The 20883-nt window shown below is 37.4% G+C and overlaps 2 protein-coding genes across 4 annotated transcripts in view; both read left to right on the plus strand.

Moving 5' to 3' along the window:
* The window catches only part of LOC117397050 (pleckstrin homology domain-containing family H member 1-like), a 41753-nt gene extending 28243 nt beyond the window's left edge, over nucleotides 1–13510 (plus strand). For both annotated transcript variants that reach the window (XM_033995595.3, XM_058991492.1), the window contains 19 exons: nucleotides 429–565; nucleotides 679–789; nucleotides 1186–1272; nucleotides 1713–1871; nucleotides 2585–2665; nucleotides 3098–3277; nucleotides 3659–3770; nucleotides 4218–4330; nucleotides 5991–6167; nucleotides 6582–6679; nucleotides 7087–7264; nucleotides 7634–7789; nucleotides 8002–8099; nucleotides 8456–8597; nucleotides 8857–8999; nucleotides 9331–9460; nucleotides 9593–9679; nucleotides 9809–9955; nucleotides 10436–13510. In XM_033995595.3, coding sequence (XP_033851486.3) covers nucleotides 429–565; nucleotides 679–789; nucleotides 1186–1272; nucleotides 1713–1871; nucleotides 2585–2665; nucleotides 3098–3277; nucleotides 3659–3770; nucleotides 4218–4330; nucleotides 5991–6167; nucleotides 6582–6679; nucleotides 7087–7264; nucleotides 7634–7789; nucleotides 8002–8099; nucleotides 8456–8597; nucleotides 8857–8999; nucleotides 9331–9460; nucleotides 9593–9679; nucleotides 9809–9955; nucleotides 10436–10624 — 2525 coding nt within the window. In that variant the 3' untranslated portion in view covers nucleotides 10625–13510. The remainder of the gene's footprint in view (nucleotides 1–428; nucleotides 566–678; nucleotides 790–1185; nucleotides 1273–1712; nucleotides 1872–2584; nucleotides 2666–3097; nucleotides 3278–3658; nucleotides 3771–4217; nucleotides 4331–5990; nucleotides 6168–6581; nucleotides 6680–7086; nucleotides 7265–7633; nucleotides 7790–8001; nucleotides 8100–8455; nucleotides 8598–8856; nucleotides 9000–9330; nucleotides 9461–9592; nucleotides 9680–9808; nucleotides 9956–10435) is intronic.
* A 5084-nt stretch (nucleotides 13511–18594) lies between these two features.
* The window catches only part of LOC117402260 (mitochondrial 2-oxodicarboxylate carrier-like), a 198648-nt gene continuing 196359 nt past the window's right edge, over nucleotides 18595–20883 (plus strand). The window contains exons 1-2 of one of the 2 annotated variants that reach the window (XM_034003353.3): nucleotides 18595–18912; nucleotides 19049–19123. In XM_034003353.3, coding sequence (XP_033859244.1) covers nucleotides 19057–19123 — 67 coding nt within the window. In that variant the 5' untranslated portion in view covers nucleotides 18595–18912; nucleotides 19049–19056. The remainder of the gene's footprint in view (nucleotides 18913–19048; nucleotides 19124–20883) is intronic. The other variant, XM_034003266.3, reaches the window with a different exon arrangement.

The following is a 20883-nucleotide window of genomic DNA, read 5'->3' on the forward strand; positions in this document are numbered from 1 at the left end:
TTGCAGTTTTTCTTTTCTTATTTAAACAAAATAGCTGCTTATGATCATTTATTTATTTTTGGTCGGTGTTAAATTTATAAAGTGATAAACTGCAGAAATACATTGTTTGTTAGCAATAGAAAAGACTGATAGCTGCATGGAGTCCATCCCTGGAGTGTAGACATGTTCATGATATCCAGTCAAGGTGCTACATTGGATTATGTAAAAGGATAGAATCTACTGTACAAATGCAGTATAGAAAATGTGAACATTCTGACATCAAGAATCTTTAGAAAAAAAGTGGTTCTTGTCTGGCTATTGTGACATATAAATATTCTCAAAATGCAGTTACAGTTAAATGAAAGTTCAATGATAAAGCAGACCATCCAAGTAAGAATCATTAACATTTAAACAGAGATCTTTCTTATTTTGTGTCTGTAACGATGCAGGGGTGTCCATGTCCTCTGTGAGCTCAGAGAGTGACTATGCTATCCCCCCAGACGCCTATTCTATCGACAGCAATTACTCTGAACCGGAACACAAACTGCTGCGGACTTCCACCTACTCCTGTGAGAGTAACACTGCCGTGAGTGCGCCAAGCTCCTACATCTGATTATGTCAAGCCAAGTCTGTATGGGTTTAATGTCTTTGTCTGTTTCTTTGTCTTGGTTCCTAATTGTTTTAACTTATTTATTGCAGGAGCCGCTGGAGAAATCTGGGTACTTGTTAAAAATGGGTAGCCAGGTAAAAGCATGGAAACGGCGCTGGTTCGTTTTGAGGAACAGAGAAATCTTGTACTACAAATCCCCTGTAAGTGGCCATCATACAGCGAGTAACTAGACATTTACTTTCAGTTTTTATTCCTGGTAGGATTTGTTTGTTTGTAACCCGCTTCAGGATATATATATATATATATATATATATATATATATATATATATATATATATATAATTATATATATAGCCTTTTACAGTGGTGGCCTTAACCTCTTAACCACAAATACATTTGCGGGTACATGCTGTATGGTGCTGCACAAAGATACAGACACTATACACTATACAGACACTGTGTGTTAAGTTTGATTTATTTGCTGCTTACACACAGCCCGCAGGGGGAGTAATGTAGCAAACCGCTCTGCTGCTAATAGCTTTATCCGAGCACCCTGTACCACCTTTGTGTTTTTTTTTGGTTTGTTTGTGTTTCAGAGTGATGTCATCCGCAAGCCCCAGGGGCAGATTGAGCTCAATTCATCCTGTCGTATCGCTCGTGGTGAAGGGGCACAAACCTTCCAGGTGAGGGTGCGTTCCATACGCTATGCTTCATACACACCCATAACTAACCATGTACAACAGACAAAATAAACTGTAACAAGGGAGTTCAAGCATTATAAATCATTCATGGTAAAACACTTGACAGTTTTGTTTTTAGGCCCTAACAATACATTAATACATGGCTATTTAATAAACATATAAAACAACCTGAAGGTTTCACTAGTAATCTGTACTAGAAAATATATTAAACAATTAAAATGTTCAATAATTATAGATGCATTTTTTTGTATATCGATTAATCTTTAAATGAAATTGCCATCTGAATAAATACAATAGTACTAATTTAATTCAATTTAATCTCTTAATTGAATTCCCACTTTGAATTGATAAGTTTAAAACAAAAAGCCGCAAGTCCTGCTGTGTCTGTTCTTTTCCCTTAATCCCTCTTTATCCTGGCTCAGCTCATTACAGAAAAGAAGACCTATTACCTGACAGCTGACTCCCCCAACATTCTGGAAGAGTGGATCCGTGTTTTACAAAACATCCTCAAGGTGCAGGCCGCCAGCCTCGTTGTCACGGAGACCACCGCCAAGCCCACCGTCAGAGGCTGGCTCACCAAAGTAATATCTAGATGCTTGTTAAATGGTGGTTGCAGTGGTTTGTTTTTATAAATTAGTTTTGTTTTCTCCTGCTGTTTCTTTTCATCTTACCAAAGGAAAAACTTTTTTGTTTGTTTGTTACATTCGTACATTTGCTCATATATATTGAATCTAATGCTGCAGTTCCTGGTCTGATACTCAGCTGTTGCTAAGTGATTTTTTGGTAGGAATTGTTTTTAAACTTGTAAAAATTCCTAATCTTCACAACACATGCCTAGCGCTTCAGCTCAAAAAACCATACACCAGTAGAAGAGAGTTAGCTTTCAGATTTGAGCCAGGCCTTGAGGTAGCCAGCGAAGTGCAAGTGATGTGTCCGTGACAGCTTACTGACGGGAACTATTCACCAGCGTATCCCACCCAGCAAGGTTTCATAGTGAAATATCTCAGGGAAAATGATTTATTATCCCCCACTGGGGATGCCTGTATGGATAAAGGAGGTGTCTGTCTGTCATATGTTCTGTATCCATCTACGTGTGTCACACTTGCACATACAGTGCATGTAGGTAATGTTGACCTACTCTGTCATGATAATATTGTCTCTAACTTTGTTTTTACAGTGTGACAGGGAATGCTGATAAATGATTGTGGTGATTTTTTTGATGATTTTAAGTGACCGCAGTGACTTTACTGGTAAAGCTAATTGTAAATGGTGCGGTATTTCCGTTCTCTCTCAGGTCAAACACGGCCACTCCAAACTAGTTTGGTGTTCTTTAATTGGGAAGGTGTTCTTCTATTACCGCAATCAGGATGACAAGGTAAGACGCTCATTCTTTTATCATCTCCGCACAATGTGTGTGATTTGTTATGTATACATATAATCACTGTATTACAATGTTTCTATTGTAGACATGGTTTTAGAAGGCCACTGCGAAATACTGAGAAGCTTTACAGAAATTGCATAACAATGAAATGGTTGCACAAAACAACAAAACACTTTAAGATCTTGTCATTCACAGTGAGATGTGTTTATCTGCTGTTATGGCTATATTTGAGTGTACTGTACAGTATGTATGCCTCTGCTTGTACAGCTGTGTGAGTATGTGTTTGTTGACCACTTATAAATTGCTTCTGAAATTCTGTGGAAATGCCAACACATCTTAGCCTTTGTACATTTAAAAAAAAAAAAAAAAAAATCTACAAATAAGTGTTCCGGTACTTCATGCTTGTCTCTGCCTGCCCCACTGCAGTTCCCGCTGGGTCAGCTGCGTGTGCATGAGGCGAGGGTGCAGGAGGTGGACCGCTCCTGCGACTCGGATGAGGACTACGAGGCGGGAGGGAGGGGCTTCCTGTCCTCCCACTGCACCCTGGCTGTCTACCCCAAGGAGCAGAGCCCCACCTATCTGCTCATCGGGACCAAACAGGAGAAGGTAAGGTTGCTTGGCAACCATCCCTCATGGAAACACACTATGCAATTTTTAATATCCCACAAAGTGGCTTTAAAAATAAGTAATATTACAACCTTTTTATTTTTTGAATGTGCATAATTTGTTCAAATTTATTCGCGTTGAGAGGAGGGGGTGATTGTTCCATTTCCAAGGGGGTAGTCTTCTGTTATTTTGATATTTTACAAAATCGAAATGGTGATCAATACCTTAGTGATACACATGCCTTCGCTCACAGGGATACAAAGATTCTTAATGAAATTTTAAATCTGTTTTGCTTACATTTATCTGTACTAAACTGTATATCAGTAATTGAATGTGATTTGGTTGTAAAATGTCATGACATGCCTCCTCTCCGCCCCCAAGGACACATGGTTGTACCACCTGACTGTGGCAGCTGGCAGTAGTGGCGGATCTAAAGTGGGCACAGAATACGAGCAACTGATTGGCAAACTGCTGGACCAGGAAGGGGATCCAGGTGAGCGCATCTATCAATAGACACTTGCAACTACAGTAGTGCCTTCGTTAGGGATCGATTTTGAGAATACCTACTGACAATAGGTGGCATTCCCTGTAGTGACATAATGGCAAAAGCAAATGCATTATGCCACTCTGTGTAGGCTATGGCAATGGCTGGTTCTCATTTTGAATTAAGTTCTGCTTTTACACATATGCATGCTTCATTATCAGATGTTGTTTTCTGTTCATGGTTGTTTATGTACATGTATGAACCATCTTCATTTCCAAGTACCTTCCTTATTGGTGTCTTATATTCCCTTTTTAATGGCAGGGATGTATGAAACACAATTGTGAATATTACTGGTGTATATGGCTATTTTGAGTATTGGATCTGTACATAGTACAGTATAGTCATAATCGTGTTCAGAGTAAGTCACTGAAACTAGTAAATTGCTTTTACTCACAGGTTCCCCCTTGTGGACTCATCTCATACTATGTTACAGTAAAGATGGACTCCTCGCTCCCCTCACCACCCTGCCTTCACAGGCTCTGCAGACTGAGGCACTCAAGCTCTTCAAGGTCATTCCTTCAGAATAGTGAAAACAAAACCTTTATTTAATGGAACAGGCTACTTCAAACTAATACATGCAAACTGAAAGCTTTCTTTAACCTACTGTGGTATGGTAACAGATATCATTATTTTTGTTTTGTTAAATGTTGGCTATAACTGCACATTTGTGGAATTATTTCATTAACTTTACCAAATGTAAGTTTAGATTTATCCTTTAGTTCATACAGGAATTTTAACTTGGATCACTCCCTGCAGTGATAATATATAGTTGCGATAAATCCTATCTGAATTTAAAAATGTTGAAACTTCCCTGTTAAGTTGGAGAAATATCAGGCTGTACAAACACATAATTTTTAGATAGGCTAACAGTGTGGGCCTCTGGCGGTGAGGTAGTGTCTGACAGCTTGTTGGTCGTCAAGCCTTGCAGCATGGGTTGAGATACGAAAACTGAGGTCTTGTTCTCTGACTGAAACAGACTTGCTGGCAGACTCCATAGGGACTGAGGGAACATGAACCTGCCCTAGAAACTGGGGAAGAGATATCATTCACAGACAGAACTGACTACCTGCCAGACACTAGCAGATTTAAACTGCTTGTGTCAATTGACCGTATGGGTTGTGCCTGTTTTGAAATGCTAGACCTACTTAATGTTCCTGGTATTTATGTTCTATTAATATAACAATATAACTTCTCTTACTGCATTAAACAAATGCAGGCCCTTGGCACATAAAAATAGAGGGGGCAGCAATGGAGTATTATCAACAGTGCTCATCCTAGAGTGGATTATTGCAATTACAGTAGTCTGGCTGAGAGAACACCCCTCGGGAAGCAAGCGAAGTCTTCTTTAAGACAGAGTTGACCACCAGACAGAATATGCCAAGGCCAGTCATGATATGAATCAATAAATAAATGTATTTACGCATATGCATCAACATATGAAATGAACAAAATAAATATGAGAAAAGCAACAGGCAAGTGTAATGTTAATAAACCTAAAATAATAAATGAATTTGAGTTTGATGATGATGTTATCAGGTTACAAAACTGTACTGTATCAGTTTTGAATCGGTTAGCAACTAATTGCTATTGGTGCCAAAAAGGTGTTTTGATAAGCGAAGTTCCTTTTGGCAGAGCATTTGCAATGAGAAAAATCAATTTTACCACAAGGTTGTTCTCTAAGCTGAAGTGTTATCTTAGGAGGTGTTCCTATTCGCGGAGACTACAGTATAACAAGGAAAGTACAATATCAAAAAAGTTATAATAATAATAAGGTAGATATTGTTGAAAATGTAGCTGACTTGCTACAACTTGTCAGAAGTCTAGATGAAATTGGCTAATTTTACATAACAAGGAAACAACTCCGCTCCTACTGTTTAGTTTAGGACATACTGACATCTGCTGGAAGTAATCAGTAAACAACTATATTGAAGCTTACTCTACAGCGTTTTTTGATTGGGCCTTTGTCCATGAGCAAAAAATGAATGGTCGCACTTTAAAATAAGTGACTTTTCATGATAAATGATCTTGGTGTGAAGAATGATTTATTATTGAGGCACTTTATTTGTACCAAAACTACTATGTCATAGGTATGTGTGTCATGCAGTATATGGGATCTGTTTGGATAGGCATTTTAAAACCAGTTTTTTGGTCTTGTTTCTTCCTTCACAGTCATGCCAGCTTTTCATCAATGTCCTGGTTGAGTCTTCATCCATCGACTACCACATGTCTCTGGCCCAGAATGCTTTGCAGGTGTGCCTAACCCACCCTGAGCTACAGAACGAGATCTACTGTCAGCTGATTAAACAAACCTGCTGCAGACAGCCACGTAACTACTCCCTCATCCAGGTAAGAGACATTCACTGTGAGTCTAACGTCAGAACCGCTCTCCCACTGTTAAACAGACTAATTGTGGCAATGAATTCAAACTGTCCCCTCTATAACCTAACCCCTGCATATTTTCTCCGTTTTTTTTTTAGGTCATTTTGATGTATTTTTGTAATATGAAAAAGTATAAATACTATTTGGGATTCTGCATTTACCCATTACAAATATGTGTCTGTTAACCTCTGAATTAATGTTGGATCATACCAAGCAGCAACAAGTTGCTGTGCAAGTTAGACCACCAAGTTATTAAGTGAGGAGGGAAAAATATCTTGAAGACTGTTGACAAAGTGCTCAGAATAAGAAAATCAAATTTGATTTGATAAAGGGCCAACCTTTAACACAGCGTGTTCTTTTATTTATTTATTTTTTGTTCAGTGCTGGCAGCTGCTGTCCTTGTGCGTCACCCTCTTCCTGCCTCAGCACCGCTTCCTCTGGTACCTGAAACTGTACCTGCAACGGCACGCAGACCCCAGGTAAAGGAGATTGGCTTGTACATCTGAAATGGTCATAGAGAGCAGAGAAAGTAGGGAAATACCAGAGAGCTACAGTATGAATGCTGAAGAGATAATAATGTAGAGTTAGAGAGCTCGTAATACAGACTTTTATTGGATTTCTTTTAGTATAGTTTCTTATCATGTGCTTTTATTTTAGTACAAAATGAATCAATGTGTATCATTGTTAATCTAACACAATCTCTACAAAAGACCTGCTTCAAAGTCATATTGGTGGTTGTTGCTGATTTTAATTAGATATTATTTAGTTGTTGGGCATTTGGTTGCACCAACAAGCTTGCAGTTTCCCAGTATGATTGAGCAGGCATTAAAAAATGTATGAAATGTATCTCCAACGGCCCCTCTAAACTTTCTCTTCTCTGTGTTAGAAATGAAGTTGGCAAGTACATCATTTACTGTCAGAGATCAGTGGAGCGCACACTTCAGAATGGAGACCGGGAAGCTAAACCATCCCGCATGGAGATCATGTCTATCCTGCTGCGGAACCCCTACCACCACTCCCTGCCATTCAGCATCCCTGTGCACTTCATGAACGGGACCTACCAGGTACGGCGATGTGGGGTCAGCATACCCCAGGACCGGGAGAGTCGAGAGTTCAAGAAACCAGAAACTAGCCAAAAATAGGAGTCATACATGGCTATACTAGATGAATAGAATACAACTCGGTATTTCTGCAACACATAGGGGAGTGGAAACCTAACTAATGGGTACCACTTAATAACACACCATATCATTGATGTTATAAACTTACTTTCTAATCACCCTGTACATTTACAGATAAAACTACATTATTTTAACTAAATACAAGAGACCTGCACGCGCTGTTGGTGTTTCCTAAACTACATGACCAATAGCATGAACCCCAGCGTTTCCTCCAGCTGTTGTACTGTTAACACCGGGTTTGTGTTTCTCTAGGTGGTAGGCTTTGACGGCTCCACGACGGTGGATGAGTTCCTAAACACACTGAACCAGGAAACCGGAATGAGGAAGCCTGTGCTTTCAGGATTTGCTCTTTTCACAGACGATCCTCCAGGGAAGGATTTGGAGCACTGCCTGCAGGGAAATGTCAAGGTGAGACAATAGGTTATGGAGCCTGTTGGACTAAAGTAACTGATCTGATCAAAATACATTCTAAAAAGAGTGTTATCTGGGGCAGTGAGCATTACCTGGCATCCTGGTCAAAAGCATCCCGAGCGAAAGGTAATGCCAGCTGCGGAGAGTAAAACATGCTGTATTTTTTTTTCTCGTTTTTTATAATGGTTTGCCATTTTCCTTTTGTGTAGATTTGTGATGTTATTTCAAAATGGGAACAATCATTAAAAGAACTACATCCTGGGAAGTATGAAGGGACCAGAATAGTTCGTCTGACTTACAAGAGCAGGTAAAACTTACAAATTTTTTTAGCTGAAAAAATACACAGGATATGCTGTTCTTGACTGACTGGTTGTTATAATAGCTAGACTGAAGGAGCTGCTTATTTTAGCTCATCTGGTTGAACTAGCTTTTGAGTTTCCACAGTAGTGCTGGTTTAAAATGACACATCTGTTCCAAAGAAACTCTCTTGGTAACTGTTTGGTTCTTGGTTCATTCTTGATTGACCTTCCAAGTGGTAATATATTTCAACTCACAAATCAGTTGGGAGCTGTGTGGACACTATTCCACCTACCAACTTTAGTTATGCACTTTTTCAAGCAGCTAGCTCTAATTTTGAGTGTTTTTCTTCTCTCTTCCCCTCAGGATGTGCTTCAGAGCACAAGCAAAGAGGGAGACAGAGAGAGAGCGCCTCTTGCTGGCGTATCAGATCAATGATGACGTGGTGCATGGGAGGTTTCCCGTCAATAAAGAGCTGGCACTGGAAGTCGCAGCCCTGATGGCCCAGGTGTGTGCTTCCAGCTCTATTCTAAATAGGAAAACCATGTAAACACCTATAAATATCCATAACTGCGGGTGTTGTGGCTCAGTAATTGCGAATGTCATGTTAACAGTTTGATAGTATTAATTGGATTTTATAAACACAACGATTACACAAACAACCCAATTAGTTTGTGGGTTTCTGTGCTAGGCAGTAATGTACACTATGGATAGAGTGTGAACCAAGAAAAAAGTGTGTGTGACTAAGAACAGTGTTTGTTGTGTAGGTGGAGTACGGAGATTTAGACCGGCCGGTTGCTTCTAGCCCCGGCGGGACTTCACAGGCCAAGATGCAGCTGCTTCTCCTGCAGGCCCTGGAAAAGTTCTACCCGAAACGCTACAAGCAAGACTCCACCCCCGAGCAACTCCGGTATGCCAGTCCTCACAGAGACCTGAATTCAGATTTTTCGAAGATGTGACAATCTAATTGTTAATATAAAAATAAAAGATCGGTATATATTTTTTTGGTTGTTTTTAGTTAAGCAGGCCTCAAGTCTGCCTTGGAGGGACCACTATCTTTGCTGTTGAAGGAGCAATTAAAACTCCATGTCATAATTATGTACCTCCACATTAAAATGAAAGGAAATCACTCACTATGTTCCCGGTTTATAATAAAAAAAACAGGCAAAAGTTTTTCGTGTTTTTTTTTTTTTTTTATATAGCTTTTGACAGATTTTTAATACTTATCCATTTCTTGGCAGACGGCATGCTGACAGGGTTGCGACTAAATGGATGGTGTTGCGTGGTTGCAGTGCAGCGGAGTGTGTGCGCATTTATTTGACAGTTGCACGCAAGTGGTCTTTATTTGGAGCCAAACTCTTCACTGTGAAGGTAGAATAAATACATACATGTTTTCAATAAATAATGGTATAGATCGGTTTGGTTTTTAACTAGATTTTCATTAGCTGTTCACAATACATAACATAGGACAGAAGTGTGATGTCTGTGCTGTTGTCTCTGCAGCCAGTCCCCCCTTCCCCCCTGGAGGAGGCTCCAACATGGCTGGCTGTCGGTGAGGATGGAGTCAGTGTGCTGGAACACAACACAATGGTGTGTCTCATTCTCACATTGGGTATTGGGTATTGGGCTTCATCAGTGATACTTGCAATACCACATTGAGATTTATTAGTGAATGCTTCCTCTAAATAATAATAATAATAAAACGCTGTTCTGTCTCAGCGCCTGGTGATGACGTACCCCTATCAGTCTGTGATGACGTTTGGTGGTTGCTGTGATGATTTCATGATTGTGGTCAGCCAGCCTAAGGACAGGAGCTCTGGAAAGCGAACTGTTGAAAAACTGGTCTTTGCTATGGCGAAACCGAAGGTAAACTTGAAATGTAATTTTCTTGTGTTTTTTGTTGTTGCCATCCCATACCTTTCAGTATGATATTTGCAATCGCTCTGATTTGGTTCTTATCGCAGTATCTCAAATATTGTGTCATGGTGTAAGGAGCTATGGAGTAGCTGTTCAGTTCTAGTTGCCTTTCTTGGACGTATCCAACGTAGGCTTGATCATCCAACGTTAAGCCTGCACCATCTAGTGATCTGCCACTTTGGATCAAGTTTCCTTTTGTTTAGGCAAGACACTGCAGTACACTCGTTGACATACACTTCGGCTGATCTAGCCTATGAAAATGAAATGCTATTTAATGTTGAGATTTACACAGAGGAAACAAAGGTCTATCCTAACTTTTTGGTGTTATCTTTCGAGGGAATTTAGTAAACACTAAATACATAATATGGTTTATTAATGAGTTGCGTGTTACTGCATGCTACATACAAACAGGTTTTTCTTTTTTGACAGATCCTTGAGATAACGCTACTAATCGCCAGCTACATCAACTACTGGACCAACAACCTCCTCTCGTCTTGCCCACACTCTCCTGACCCCGGCTCCCACCTCGGCACCATGTCTGAGAAGAAGCTCTGGGACATAGATAGCAGGCACTTCCCATCGATGACCCGCACCACCAAGGGACCCACTCTGCTCTAAGATGAATGAGCAAGTTCTTAAATCAGTGCTGTAGACTTGTGTTGCGCTGGAAATGACAAAGGTTGATAAGGTAAAACTGCCAGAAAGTCGGCCTTTGATCTGTGTCAAGTTTCAACTTGATGGGATCTTGATGAATCACCACGAAATTAAACTTGAGTTCTGTGAGAACCAAGGGACCTCAAATGATCAATTTTACAAACTAATTTCACCATCTGGATTCTACTATTTCGCTGGCATCCCTAATCTCAGTACATCTGAGGTAGCACAATGAAAAACAAATTGATAAAGATTGCTGTTAAAAACTTACAAGCTTTCAATAAAGGGGGAACCAACACTAGTAAATACATTGAAATTACTACCTAAAGGATTAAGAGACAGGCAGCAAGCTCAATGCCACCGCTGAGTGGTAAAGGACACTGAGTGGAGCAAAAGGGCAAACATTTCTTTAAACCCTGAGTCATACACAGTGAATCGATGTTTGTCATGTTGAAGTGTGTCTGACATGTGGATTGTTTCCATAAATTCAATTTAGTTGTCGTTTCAGTGGGTACGCAGATAGATTACTAATTGAGTCTTCACTGGTATTGACTGTAGAGGTCACTCACATGCAATTGAAGAAGTTACCATGTTTTTCATGGTAGCATGTCAGTGTCATCATAAACCCTTCAGACCTTCCTTTCTATCAGAATACTGTACATTGACTTAGTTGCCCACTTGGGTAGCATTTAACAGCATTGGACCAAATTAGACAATTTAACCATACATTGGTTATGCCTTTTTTTCTTTTATTTAGCATGTTCCTGTTTCCTATTCTGCTTGCAATTTTATGTGACACTGGATAGATTCCGATACCAGGAATATAAATACTTGAACACAGTAAACAAGTAACAGAATTAATAGAGTAAATTAGATTAATGGACCATAAATTAGTATTTTGTTTGAAAATCTGTGGTATACTTGTTATGTAAAACCCCTTTCACACTGGCACTCATACCTGGGTCCGGACCCGGGGCCTGACTAATCGGATCACAGTCCTGCATAGTGCGAAGCCACGTACCTGGGGTGGATTAACCCAGGTCCCAGTGACCCACCTCAGTATGTGGGTTGACATGCTTTGACCCGGGTCGAGCGAGACAAAATGCTTGATGGCCGTTCGTGAGTCGACGCAATAACAAACAGCCACGTCCGCGTGAAAGTTTCACTTCCACAAGGAATGTTTCTATTTATTCTGTTTTTAGCCTTATTTATGTTGGTTGAGACACACTATGAGCCAGATTACAGCAGGGATGAAGAAACTTTTTCTCTAATCAACATTTGGGCAGATGGTTCGATACAGAGAAGCCTGAATGGAAGCGTGCATAACAAGCTGCTTCCAGGGCATTGATACGCGCATTGTTTACTTGCGTCTGTTACCCAGGTCAACCATGCTTTATCAAAAACAGTGTGAAATCCTGTACCCGGCCCACATGACACCGGGTACTGCCCACATAGGTTCTGAGTCTGGGTAGATCATGCCAGTTTGAAAGGGGCTTTTGACAAACATTGTGCAATGGTTCAAAATATTGAAATATTTTGGATACCTAAAAGGTGGTATCCTATTCCAAATCAACTTGACCTTTTGATTTTATACCACTGTTTTTTGTGGTATAGGTTCTATGATAATGATCCTACTTGATCTATGATGTAAATGGTGTAATAAAATGGATTGGACAAACACACTGATTTGGCTTAGACCCTTGTAAAAACCATGCCTTGACTGCACTGGTTCAACCTAATTTCCATTTTTAAGCGCAATACCTCTGCTGTGCAGCCATTTGTCATGCTTCTCAGGGCCTCTTATATTGCACAACTACCGCAGGCCTTGTGTAATCTACAGCTCCGGAGGCCCATTCAGAAACCACTGCCTCTAATCCATTGTTTTAGGGGGTTAACACAACTGGCAATAATAAGTTGTTGGTGAAACTTGATAGTCTAGATACCATGGTATGTAATTAGGTATCACTAAAAGTAAACCGTTGCTATAGAAACCTGCTGTGCAGTGTGCCCACCTCAAATGGTCTCAAAAAGGCCGGCTTCCTTGTGATCCACTTATTGTTGATGGTAGGGTTTCTAAGGTGTTATTACCCAGAAAGCTTACAAATGTGCACTGCAGTGCATGAAAGAGACATGTCATGCCATCAACAAAGTATTTTGATGCTTAAAATGTCAATTTTGTTGCTTTCAGTATCTTCTAGTCCCTTAGCAAAATATACTGCAGTATCCTGTAAACCTCCTAGAAGCATTTTTTGTGCCCTAGAAGTTTAATTTGTTGCCATAAGGACCAAAATTAATGAATTGAAGAACTGGAAAATACTTTTATTAAGCGTTATTCACAGAACTGTCATGCAAGATGCAGTGTGTCCACATGTGCTTCCTACAAAAAAAAAGTGTTTTGCAAGTAATAAGTAAATAATCATTTTTGGTGTGCATGTATCGCGTACCTCATTGATCATCATAAAGTTAATATTGTGTTGTTCAACCAAGGGCTACCATGTGTGCTTTCTAAATACTATTTGTGAAAAATACTTGAATCTCTTGTTTGGATCAAACCACTGTCTTTTTTTGTAAAATGGCAAGGAACCTTATTTATGTATATTTGAGGTGCTGTTTTAAGAAAACCTAGAGCATAGTTTATATTGTAGTTAATTTAATAATTTTAAGGAATTAAGCTTTTTGTGGACACTTCTGGAGGTACTGGATTTTTAGAGCAGTTTAGAATGATAAAACTAAGTGACTGAAAATGCTGTTTGGTAAAATGTATGCAAGTGTGGGATTCAATTGATGCTGTTCATGCAAATTGAAATAATGTGTTTTAAATAAATTAAAGTTCACTGTTTGCTTTCTGGATTATTTGTGTGCAAGTGTGTTTTCATTTTCAATTGCTGGAATATAACTTGGTGGTTTTTTTATGGGGCGGGGGGTTAATTTGCAAAAGCAGAACACATTCCCAGGACTTCTGGCAATACCTTTATATAAAATGGCTAATTCTGGTAAGGGTACAATACAAATGATACCCTCTGCTTGTGTTTAATCTAGTAAATATTATGATATGAAATGTTGTGTATTTTATCTTTTTGTACTTGTTTGTTATAAAATATAACTGTTTTAATTTGCATTTGTAAGTTTCATTATGGGCTGAACCAGTGGCCTGGGCAGATGCTGCATTTGCTGTTGGTGGACTTGCTGTCATAAATGTTAAGCAAACACATATTTTAATTTAATTTAATTAATTAATTAATTAAATTAATTAATTAATTAATTAATTAATTAATTAATTAATTAATTAATTAATTAATTAATTAATTAATTAATTAATTAATTAATTTAATTAATTAATTTAATTAATTAATATATCTGATACAATTCTATGTTAAATAAAGCTCTTTACATGCCTTACTTTCAGGTAGTCTTGCACTTTCATGGTCACTTGACCTGGAGAATGAAATTGTCCACACCACTTCACTTCACTGCCTTCTTTTCTGTCCCTACTAACCAGCCGGGACATGAACGTATAATTGGCTATCAGAAAGTAAGGCAAACAGTTTTCTTTAATCTACTGAAAGTGAAAACATATGTTTCCTCCATAGAAACTATTCAGTGTAGAAATTAAACATGTTACATATTTTTATTGTAACATGATTTATGTAAAAGGGAGTTTAACTTTTAAACAAAAGCACAATGATGTAAAGGAAGTTTATTGGAAATACACAATATTCTGTGTTGCTACATAATACACTTTAGGTGCAGGTTGATTAACTGTGTGTACAGTAGGTTATAAAAAGTAAATTAATTTAAAAGAAAGGATTAAAAGAAATATTTTAGTAGAGTATGTTACATTGCATTATTTGTATTTTGACATACTAACACCCTAAATTATGTTCACCATATGAATCCTGAAATACTGTATAAAACATTTGCATTGTTTTCCTCTTTTACATCAATCGTGTTTCCTAGGTACCGTGTATATAAACTGACAAACTATGACCTGTTGCAGTCTCACTGGACCTGCTGTATTATGCAGGTACAGTCCCAAAGGTATGTTCACACACAACGCAGTGGAAAAGTACACAATGCAACAAATGCCACATATTGCAGCTAACCTTGACAACAGCAGGCCTGTTGAAATTTCTCCTGGGGAGAAACACACAGGTGCATGAGAGAGAGAGGTACACATTTTCCATAACTAACTTATTGCTTAAGTATTATTCTAGCAACCACAGTAATACCCTGTTTAGGTAGGGAAAGAACCCTGATTTACTAGTGTGATTTGGTGTTTGCCTTTTGTAAAACTAAATTGTTTTACATACTGTAGTACTTGACTTTTCAGAACATCATACCAAGGCTAGAAGGCCTCTTTGAAACGATTGGTGCCATTTTTCAGTACTATGAAGGAAGTCTTCCAATACTTTAGAAGGGTTTAAAGCCATAGTGCTAATATAACACCAGTTTCTTAGTCCAATTGAAAAAAAAAACAAACATTTAAATACTTTTGTCTGTGACTGTACATGCACCTACATTTGTTCTGTTACCTCAGCAGTTTTACAAACCTTAGACCAACAAAGGATAAAATATGTCACGGTCGGCAGTTAAAATTCACATTCTTCAAAACAAAAAATATAGTGTGAGGGCATTAATGGGGTCAACTGTAAAATTTAAGCACAGGCTTGTTTTTTTTCCCTTTCTTTTTATTGATTGGGCTCTGTAATCATTACAACATGGACAGTTTAAATCCAAACGGGCAGGTCTGACTTCTTTGTAAAATGTAAAGCCATTTTTGATTTGCTACTGCTGGGGAAATTCTCCTGAAGAAAATTGTTAACACATGCTTTGTCCTTTGAGACTGTATCACTTCTGTTATAAATACAACATAATTTATACAAACAAGCTGCAACTTAACTAACTCCAGGATCAAAGTGGCTGTAATATTGGATGGAGGCTTCAAAGGCTAAGTGGGTGTCATTTCAAAAGGGGTGATAACTAATACTTTAACCATTTTCTTTAGTTTTATTGCCATTATCACCACTTCCCTTACCATTGTGCTGAAAAACTTTTGGTTCTTTTCTTTTTTTATTTAAAAGAATAGCTTCAAATTGGTTCAAATTACCTTTTCTGTTTTACTGTTCCATTACCTTTTATGATTTTGCCAATCATTAAGCCTGTGTTAAGGTACTTTGACTGAGTTCAGGAGCTGCTCTTCGGTTCCAGGTGTCTGTCATAAACCTGTCATGTATGCTAGATCAGCCAAAGTGAAGTGTCTGTATACTGGTAAGCACCAGCACCTTCTAATACACAGCAGAGTACTGTCAGCAAAACAAAAGGAAACTTGATCCAAACAAAACTGTAATGGTAAAAAAAAAAAAAGTTTGAAAATGTGTATCAAAAACATGCCTAAACCATTTAAATTAATTTGCCCAATGCACCACCTTTCCCCTTCTAAACTGGCCTTTGGATATATTGTGGGTGGCCTAAAATGTTGTGTTGCCAGGTTTCTTTGTGGTGAATGTAGTTGTTTTTTTAACATCACAGTAAGAAAGCTGCATTCAGACTGTACCCACCATTTACACCATGTGTTCTCATAGAAAAACTGCTTCAGGTATTTACTGCAACTGCTGCATCAAGAAAAAAAAAAAATTTCTGTAGAACAGCAGGAAAAATGTGTGCCTGACTCATTCTCTGAATATTTTGCGTTTAAACAGGTCAAAGCTTTAATGGTATTTTCTTGCCAACACCAAGTAGTAAATCCCATTTAACCAGAAATACATGACTTAATCCCTGGTTTTATTAAGGAAGGACCACAGATTTACACCTTATTACTTTCTATGGAATAGACACCACTTAAACAGGAAGATTGATATGATATTGATATTTAAAAAAACAAAACAAAAAAAAAAACATAATTGTGTATGGAAAGTTCTACAAAAATGAGTGGTGGCTATCCTTTTTTTCACTATAATCTTAACATGTTTAATAACAATATATAACTATACAGAAATAATGCCTTAAACCCTTTACGTTAATTAAGGATATGCATAATTTAAAATACATTGGTATAAAAGTCAGCATCCTGGTACCTTTATTGTAGTTTAAATGATCAGATCATTGTAGTGAGTTTGAACTACAACACATGAAGTGTTTATGTACCAGGAAGCTTCAGCAAACTTTCATCAATAGTGTTGTATTTCAAATATACGCATATTCAACAGTTAGAGCCAAAAGATTTTTAATAGAACAAAACGGGCCAGTGCTGATAAAAGGTATTGTATATCATTACTAAGAAAGGGTGTCTGTTTTTGTTCAGGAGATGTAAGTACAGGTTGAGCAGTCAGATCAAATATCTTATACAATAAGACATCCTACACACAAAGTTAAATTACAGAACACATTTTAAAACCTTGGTTTGCACTCTGATAATAGACAACAATAATAATAATAATAATAATAATAATAATAATAATAATAATAATAATAAAAATAAAAGGACTGTGGCATAAGCCAGATATCCAATAAATTATATTTATTGGGATGGAAATATGTACCCTCTGGTGTGAAATGGAAAAGTGATAAATTAGCCAAGAAAACTGTAGACTTAACAGTATGGGAAAGAAAACAAAAACTTGCAATCCTATGCTGCCAAGTTCAAGGATATATATTTTTCCCCAAACAGAATCATTGTAAGAATCATCTGAGAGCATACAATGGTAGTTTGTGTTTAGCGCCAGACAAAGGAATGTTATATATTTTATAAAAGTCAGATAATAAATTAATCTGTATTTATACAACACCCCTTTCATTGGGTATTTAACTGGACCGCCTTTTGTTGCCAGGTCATTCTTACATTAGTCTAGCAGTGAGGGAGTGAATTGATAAATAAATCATTCTATTTGGCAAGGCATTTACATTTTCTTGCACATAATGTTAAGCCAAACCCAGAGAAAACCATATTTGGAAGTAAAAAAAGGCAATTTGTACCTACAAAAGGTGAACCCAGACAGCACAACTACTGATGTTTCACAATGAACTATCTAAAAACTGGGCCATTCTCTTTACTGAAGATTTCCACCCCTCACAATTTACCTGAGGGAATTAGAAGCAGTAATTACTGAGGAATACCCCCAATAACCTTACAGACTTACAGACGTTGTATCAAGACGCTTTCAGTCTTCACTGATTGGTAAACCAGAAGACCAAGTGACTACTGTAGAAACGCTGCTCTGATCACTTACGATAATGTAGATGTACTGATGTTAATATTTTAATAAATGTTCTAAATGCAAAAAACAAAACAAAAAAAAAAACAGTAACCAAACGCTGAATCACTACAAAAAAATGAATTCTCAGGTCCCACTTCTAAAGTCTGAAACCTACTGAGCAATAAAATACAAAATGATAATAATTAAAAATAAATCAGTCCCCATTGTACTTAATGATTTTTAACAGTGAAATTGTGTAATGTAAAATACATATTGCAATAGGCAGCTATTTAGAGCTATTGTTTGTTCAAATCCATGTTCACCATTTCACCTCAACAGCCACTAGCATCTAAGTAAGGACCTGACTTGAAATGTCATTCCTGACCTAATTTCTCACTTTTTTCAGTGTTACAGTAGCAGGCACCCATTAAAATAACACAAACTCACGTCAAATTACAATTTCTTAGATGTATTACTTTCACCTTATCATTTCACTGTTTACAGTATTTTAGTTTTGTATTTATTTCACATTTTTACATTGATTTTCACTTTCAGTATTTAATGAACATTTTAATGCATCAATAACATATACATGATTAAACGTTTTAAAAAGATCCTCCTACAGTACTTTTTCTTTTTTAAATTGTTTTAGTTTACATGTTAAAACATAATACAGGTAAGCGACACCTAATGGACAAGTTTGCTCAGAAACTGTAGGAATTTAATACTTTGACAAACAAAAAAAAAACCATATCCATTCATGCATGACATTCCTCCTTAGGGGTGGTACTGTTCTTTTGACAGCAAAAGGTTTTAATTATGTAACCTCTGCTCTAAGGGTTTAGTGCACGCTGGAAAGTGGGATAGGTGTCTTCCTCGTAAAATAATTCTGAACCGACTGAACTTGGCAAAGCAAACTAAAAACTGAACTCAAAGCCCCCAATTCACTGAGTTGCAGTGGAGTCTCAAAGGTAAAGTGGAAATTAATATTGAACTGCAAGAAGCAAGTCAATAACCCTCATATGTCTCTGTGCTCCTAGGGTAAAACTACTTCCCTTGGTACACACACGTTAATGATTATTATTATTATTATTATTATTATTATTATTATTATTAAAATGTCAGCACCACCGATTTACTGTTTTTAGATTCCTTGCATTTATTCCCTTGTTTTACTGATTTTCGGTTTCAACAGGTCCCGAAATGTCGGCAAAACAACAATGTCTATTGAGAGAAGCGTCTCACCAAATTCTGGCTGGGGGTTCCGCTGGTAAGTCAACACATTAATAACAATTTTGAGTTCTTGTTTGTAATGTCTATTGCAAAATCATGTGACACGTGTACGTCTTGTGTAATCGTTTTCTATTACGTCGGACTTCGGTCAAATAACAGACAACATTTTGTCTAAAAAGCAACGACAAAAAAAAAAAAAAAATTGCCTGTAACAATAAAGTAAATGCAGTTTGACGGCAACCCGGATGAATCACGTTACGAAATGGAGCCTCGTAGTACTAGTAGCTTTCATGTTTGGTTCCGCTAAAATTTAGTTCCTGGGTTGTGGTTACATTATTACAGTATTTTGACAGAGGGGAAGTACTAGTGTAAGTAATGTTTTGTGTGTGCATTGAAGTGTGCATTACTATGTTTTGTGGAACCCTTTACACAGTATACAGAGGAGGACTCGTAAAAGACAAGCATGTACATTTTATTGAAAATTATAGGCCCTACTTTACTAGAAATACACGCGTACGGTACGGTATATGTTTTCAGATTAACTAACTGCACAAATACAAGATGTGAAGATAATTACATTACTCACGTTAGCGGAGAGTATAAAAAAAAACAGAAGTTAATCATCACAGGTAGATCATCTGCTAAAGCAGACTAAACACGATCCCGATCAGTTTTTTTTTTTGTTAAGTGTATGAAAAACTACAGAGTGATATGTAATTTAATATATTAACATAACATTATTTAACAAGTTTCATTCGACTTTATGAAGTAAAATGTGTTAATTCTACAGGGTAATGCAAAACTGGTGGCTTTGATGGCTAGTTTCCATTTTCGGTCTAACTTGTTCCGATCAGTTCAATCAATTACCGGGCTCATCTCTTTTGTATGCTGTAATCAGGAATAAATTAGTACAGATATGCAGGATTTTCTAGTCCGCATTAGACCACTTGATGTGGATGAAATCACTGGTACGCTGCAATTGACCCAAAGCTTCTGCTTTGCTTGTGTTTACTATGCAGTTTATTAATGATTATGGATACATATTTGCTTGACCACATAATACATATAAAACACAACTGCAGGCAACTGATTTAAAAGAAAAAAAATTCAGGCAATTCTCTCATGACATGCTAACAATAGAATAGGAGCTTTAGAATTGTTTGCATCTGACAGCCTGTGATACATTTGAACCTTGTCTCTTTTGCCTACAGATCTGTATATATACCATCGTATGCTCTGTTGGAAATTGATAGTAATGTTTTACAATTGGCCGTACTGGTTCAAGAAAAAACTCATCCAATTGCTGTCGATTTTTATATACCAGCTACGTATCCCTTTGTGCTGTTAACAGATTAGTTTAAACTGTTAAACATTTTCAAAAATGTTGAGGCCAGGTCATAGTAGTAAGTATACATTGTTGGCATATTTATTTGATACTCAGTATTTCTTCTGTATATAATTAAATGCTGTACTGATCAGTTGTTCTATAACATATTGCAGACTTTAATTATCATAGGGGCGTACAGTTCTGATCTATGGTACACATTTCCACACTCGGGCTGTGTTTCAAAGCATGACCTAAGTCCCAGTTAAGGACTTTCACTGTTGATGTATTTTGATACAGTGTTGGGTTAACTGGGGTAAGTGTGTTGGGAAATTCTGAAACGTGATTCCAAACTGAGATAACTGATTGTATCATGTTTTAGTTTAACCCCTTTAATGCTGGAATTGGTAATTTTTTGAATATTATTAAGGCCTGATATGCATATTTGGTGTTAGTTTACCTATACTTTTCAA

This window comes from Acipenser ruthenus, chromosome 18, assembly GCF_902713425.1.
Source record: "Acipenser ruthenus chromosome 18, fAciRut3.2 maternal haplotype, whole genome shotgun sequence".
Lineage (NCBI taxonomy): Eukaryota > Metazoa > Chordata > Actinopteri > Acipenseriformes > Acipenseridae > Acipenser > Acipenser ruthenus.